The 5,835-nt window shown below is 38.1% G+C and overlaps 1 protein-coding gene across 2 annotated transcripts; it reads left to right on the top strand.

Moving 5' to 3' along the window:
* Nucleotides 1-1,163: 1,163 nt before the first annotated feature.
* LOC127795775 (protein KINESIN LIGHT CHAIN-RELATED 3) lies at nucleotides 1,164-4,511 on the top strand. Of its 2 annotated transcripts, none has more exons than XM_052327667.1 (3): nucleotides 1,164-1,419; nucleotides 1,641-3,792; nucleotides 4,014-4,511. In XM_052327667.1, exons 2-3 carry the CDS (start codon nucleotides 1,796-1,798, stop codon nucleotides 4,222-4,224), a joined length of 2,208 nt encoding a protein of 735 aa, XP_052183627.1. In that variant the 5' UTR covers nucleotides 1,164-1,419; nucleotides 1,641-1,795; the 3' UTR covers nucleotides 4,225-4,511. The 2 variants fall into 2 exon arrangements, with proteins under 2 accessions (XP_052183627.1, XP_052183626.1); XM_052327666.1 differs by having other exon boundaries at nucleotides 1,165-1,419; nucleotides 1,748-3,792.
* The last annotated feature ends 1,324 nt before the right edge of the window (nucleotides 4,512-5,835 follow it).

The following is a 5,835-nucleotide window of genomic DNA, read 5'->3' as shown; positions in this document are numbered from 1 at the left end:
ATTTAATAAACAGTTTGATAAAAATATTGAAATGCTTCTCAACTTTATCTTAACCATTTCATATATTAGTCCAAATCTTACTTGCTTTAAGAAACGTTATCTAAGAAAACACACTTAAAATCAAACTCACTAGATCAAAAATTTCGCTATAAAACAATAATGAAAATAAATAACACTAATTTTATTATAGATAAGCTTCTTATGTATTTTTGAATTATTACATGAAATAAAATATGCCATATTGCCTCATGGGCATAGTCAAGTGATCAAGGGAGTTGTAAAGATGCAGTCATGCTAAAGGCTATTAGCGTGAGATCGATTCCTAGGAGAAGTAATTCTTTTTTAGAGTGGTTCTTGATAAGTGTTAGTGGACGCAGTCTCAAACCCTGATCACTTGCGCATATTCCTCAATTTATCTCTTTCGTGATGACCCAGGGACGAGTTCGACAAGGGGCAAGAGTGATGACGTAATAAAAAAAAAAAATGTCATATTGCTTCATAACATTCAATGTTGCGCCCATGGAAATGGCATGTGGGTATTGAAGGAGATGATGCATTAAATGAAACTGTAACTCTCCCGTGAAGAAGGATATAGATTCATTAGCATATAGCTTGCCGTTGCCTGTGCTTACAAAACAGTTCAATTAATGTAGCTGCTGGCTAGCTGCTGTAGACTCCCATCCCATCCATCTTCAAATACCTATGACCCCCTGTTTATTAGTAATGGTATATATAACATATATTAATAATTATTTCCATATATGTATCCTTATACCAGACTTGTAAGCAAGCACGGAAACCTTCGTGACAGCCACTTTGGATCTGCATTTGATATTCTACATTCTACCCATATTATAAAATTACGGATTTATCCCCCTTCCTTCAGTTTCTGTAAGAACTAGAAGTACAGCTTCTTTGTTATTTTTGCTTCAAGTGAACTCCACAAAAAAAGAAAAAGAAAAAGAAAAGACAAGGGCATATCAGACACTTTACAGGGGCCTTAGGACACATCCGTCATTAAAAAGATACGGGCGTCTATGAGAGCCCGCCACGTGGCAATTCCAGAGAGGCGCATACAAACAGAATGTAAATCGGCGGTTGCAGGCCAGAAGTCGCCTTCTTCCTTCCTCTGACATTCTACCTCTGCAAAAACTAAAAAAAATAAAGAGAAAATTCACCCCGGTTTCTTCATTTTACACATCCATGTTTCTATCTCGTATCTGTTCCGAGATTGTACTTCCCATTTTGCCCTCATCCTTTTGGTAAAATTCGCTCTCTCCTGCCTTCAGACTTATATATGCACACCCACCAAAGGATAGATCTTTCTTCTTCATTCTCTCTCTCTCTGAGTGGTATATATATCCCGAGGAAGAACACAGAACCACGCTTTGGTGTCGTCTCTCGTGGATTCTCTTTGAGGTATTCTTTTTACCCATTTCTTGTTCTACTTCCGCTCAGTTCAATTGTTTTATTCTGAACCGATTTTGGTTTTTTATTTTTATTTGATCAGCTTGTGAAGTCAATTAGATGCTTTTCTTTCGTTCCTTTTCGTTTTTTCTGGGTTTTGATATCGGTCTCTGATTGATTTTGTGTTTTTTTCATGCTTAATATGTCTGAGTTCTTGATGGTTTGATGTCCAGTCAATATGTGTTCGCTATCTAAGGATCTTATTGGGAACTTTTTACAAACATTTATCGTGCTGTCTGGATCTGAATTGGGAGGGTATTGATAAGATAGATATTTGCAGGTAATTTATTTGGATTTCTAAGTTATTTGTTGATTTGGGTCTTGGAAAATGCCTGGAGTTGTGGTGGATGAAACTCGTGAAGATGGGGCAGTGAATGAAAATGGGAATTCTACGCTTCTTAAGGAGAATTCAGTTCAAAGTAAGTCCCCTAAGAATAAGAGCCTTCAGAGTCCCCGGAGAGATGTTGGTGAAGCCGTGGAGGAGACCTCGATTGAGCAGCTTTATGATAAGGTGTGTGAGATGCAGAGTTCTGATCAATCACCTTCAAGGGCTAGCTTTGGATCTGATGGCGATGAGTCCAGGATTGACTCGGAGTTGCGCCATCTTGTTGGTGGAGAGATGAGGGAAGTGGAGATAATGAAAGAGGAAGAGGAGATGGAAAAAGTTGGAGATGACTGTCGTAGCGATTCTGGTTTACAGAAAGAAAGCTCATCTGCGGGTAAGAAGTTGGGGAAACTGGATAATACCCAATCTTCTAGTACAAAGTCTCCTCCAGCACAATCGAAGAAGGCTTCTGAATTCCAACTGGAATCGGAAGCATCATCCGTGTCAAATCCCAAGAGTAAAAGTCCTCAAAATAAGACTCCCACAGATAAGGGGAACGATAAGAACTCGAGAAAGCCAAATGCCGGAGGCATTTCTACTAAAAAACAGAGGAAATCACAAATGGGAGGTATGAAATTGCAAAACGGGTCTGAGGAAGCATCTGAAGATGCATTGGACAATCCAGATCTTGGACCTTTTCTGCTAAAGCAAGCAAGGGATTTGATTTCTTCTGGGGATAATCCCCAGAAAGCTCTTGAATTAGCTCTTCGAGCAGCAAAATCATTCGAGAAATGTGCAAATGGAAAGCCAAGTTTAGATGTGGTCATGTGCCTACATGTAACTGCAGCAATATATTGTAACTTAGGCCAGTATAATGATGCAATTCCAATTCTTGAGCACTCAGTAGAGATTCCACTGGTAGAGGAAGGCCAAGATCATGCACTTGCTAAATTTGCTGGTTATATGCAGTTGGGTGATACATATGCACTGGTGGGCCACCTTGAGAACTCTATAGTGAGTTACACAACGGGTTTTGAAATTCAGAGACAAGTTTTGGGAGATACAGATCCAAGAGTTGGTGAGACTTGCAGGTATTTGGCTGAAGCTCATGTCCAAGCATTGCGATTTGATGATGCAGAGAAATTTTGTCAAATTGCTCTTGACATCCACAAAGAGAATGGTTCTCCTGCTTCCCTTGAAGAGGCAGCTGATAGGAGGCTCATGGGTCTTATATGTGAAACAAAAGGGGATCATGAGGCTGCTCTTGAGCATCTTGTTTTAGCTAGCATGGCCATGGTGGGAAATGGCCACGAAATGGAGGTTGCATCTGTAGATTGCAGCATTGGAGATGCGTACTTATCATTGGCTCGGTTTGATGAGGCGGTATTCGCTTATCAGAAGGCACTAACAGTTTTCAAGTCCACCAAAGGAGAAAATCATCCAGCAGTTGCTTCTGTTTTTGTCCGCCTGGCTGACTTGTATAATAAGACTGGCAAACTGAAGGAGTCAAAATCCTACTGTGAGAATGCCCTTCGTATATATGGGAAGCCCATTCCTGGGATTCCTCCAGAAGAGATTGCTAGTGGTCTCACTGATGTTTCTGCTATTTATGAATCAATGAATGAGCTTGAACAGGCAATCAAGTTATTGCAGAAGGCATTAAAGATATACAATGATGCTCCTGGTCAGCAAAGCACGATTGCAGGAATTGAAGCTCAAATGGGAGTCTTGTACTACATGTTGGGAAACTATTCTGAGTCTTACAACTCCTTTAAGAATGCAACTTCAAAGCTCCGTGCAAGTGGGGAGAAGAAGTCTGCCTTCTTTGGGATTGCTCTTAACCAAATGGGGCTTGCCTGTGTGCAGCGTTATGCTATAAATGAGGCTGCAGAATTGTTTGAAGAGGCAAAGAGTATCTTGGAACAGGAATATGGACCCTATCACCCCGATACGCTTGGAGTATACAGCAATCTTGCTGGCGCATATGATGCAATTGGCAGGTATGCACCCTTTTTCTACATTTTGTAGTTTCTTTACTAGCATACTACTTAACAGTCAGATGACATTGTTTGTTTTTTTATGCGTGCACTTTATTTATAATATAGTCCTCCTAAATTGTTTGGAAGTATTTTATCTTCAAGATATAAACTGCTTAGTGCTTTATCAATATCTGTGTTGTTTGATATTTATTAAGTTTCTTTTCCCTTGGTTTCTTATTTAGGTTGGATGATGCCATTGAAATATTGGAGCGTGTTGTTGGCATGAGGGAGGAAAAGCTCGGGACAGCAAATCCTGATGTGGATGATGAAAAGAAGAGGTTGGCAGAATTATTAAAAGAAGCAGGCAGGGTCCGCAGTAGAAAGGGAAGATCACTAGAAAACCTCCTCGATGCCAACCATCATCCTGTAAACAAGGATGGGATTAAGGTATGAGAAGGATGGCTACACTATTGTGGATGATGTATTATAAGACATTTAAAAGCAAAGAAAGAATAAGAAAAAAAGAACAAAAAAAGTATAGGTCCGGTTTGTTGATTAGGTTCTTGTGGTGGAAATCAATTGAAATAACTGGGTGGGTTTATGCTTGTGCTATTGATCTACATTTTTTGTATTGGTCAAAGGTGATTGATTCCATATTGTATTGCCTTTGTTTAAGTTAATGTTAGTATTTGTATAATTGTGTTCAATGATTGATGAGCTTCTGTTCTCCACCATTGCTACATAGATTGGATCTCCCCTTTCAACTTGGTATCTTTCCATTTAAATGCTTCTTGCAATGATGACTACAGTGAGCTGATCTGAGTTGTAAATCCAAAACAGTTTTTCCTTCGTACTTTCAAGGACAAGGAAATGAATCATAATACCCATATTTTAATACCAAATCCCTTTCTATGGGACCGCTTACTTAAGGTGATCTATCTGTGGATTAGATAAATGATGGATGTCCTAGCCATAGGTTGGTGCTTTGTGTAATTTGCCAGCTATTCAATGACTATGAAGAAGTTTGGTGGAGGTACATGAGGTTGCCTCCCTGTCTTTTTTTCTTTTCCTTTTTTTGTTTTTTTTTTAAATGAAGTAATTGCATTTACTACACATATGGGGAACTGTTAAATGGTCTCTCCTTGTTTAGACGGGTGTTAACCTTGTCGGTTCAGTAGTTTGGCTACCAGGAAAATGGATTGGACAGAGAAAGGTATGAAGAAGAAGAAAAAGAAGCTAATGGTCCCCTTCAAATCCAGCTAAAATGTAACTGTCTATGATTGCCATGCCATGCCCAGATCTGATTGTTTATGGTCCCCCATGCTTGTCTTTTACTTTAAAGAAAGCAGTGGCCAGTGGCACTCAAGGTAACTACTGCACACCTGCCATCTTGATGTTGCCTTGCACTTAGAATACTTTGATTTGCCTCTTAAGCTTACAATAATCATCATTTAGGTGCCCAAGCAATGCCTTGGTTACCCAAAATATGTTTGTCATTGCTACAAACTTAAATAATTTTACAGACTTTGTCATGTTTGATTAATAAAAGAGGCAGGGACAAACAACTAACAACTATATGATATAAACTAAAATCAGCAAAAACATTTTTCTTAAGTTCTCTTAGAAAGCCAACCTTAATCGTATAAATAAAATTGTTTTGTGATTAGCTCACAACTTGGAGTTTGAGCTTTGTAAAACTTTTTATAAAGCAAGAGCAAGAGTAGGGCTGTGAGATTTTTTTTGAACTTTGCAAAATGAAGAATTGTGTGCTAAAAATATTGTTTTTGTTTTTTAAAATTATTATTTTAAAAAATAAGTTTTAGAATCATGTTTTAATGATTTTAAGTGTTTTAGATTTGAAAGAAATGTTATTCGAATATTTACGTTTTGATATTTTTATTTGTATTATATATTAATATTTTATATATTTATATTAATAAAATATATAATATAAAATATTACTACAAAATGTCCCCATAAATATAAAGCACTGGTGGTCCCACTCCAGCCTTCGTGTGACAAATGACATTTCAATTGGAGACTTGGCAATCGCAGGATGATAGG

This window comes from Diospyros lotus, chromosome 2 (assembly GCF_014633365.1).
Source record: "Diospyros lotus cultivar Yz01 chromosome 2, ASM1463336v1, whole genome shotgun sequence".
Taxonomy (NCBI): Eukaryota; Viridiplantae; Streptophyta; class Magnoliopsida; order Ericales; family Ebenaceae; genus Diospyros; species Diospyros lotus.
Note: the sequence above shows the minus strand (reverse complement) of the source record. Positions and strands in the feature narration are given on the sequence as shown.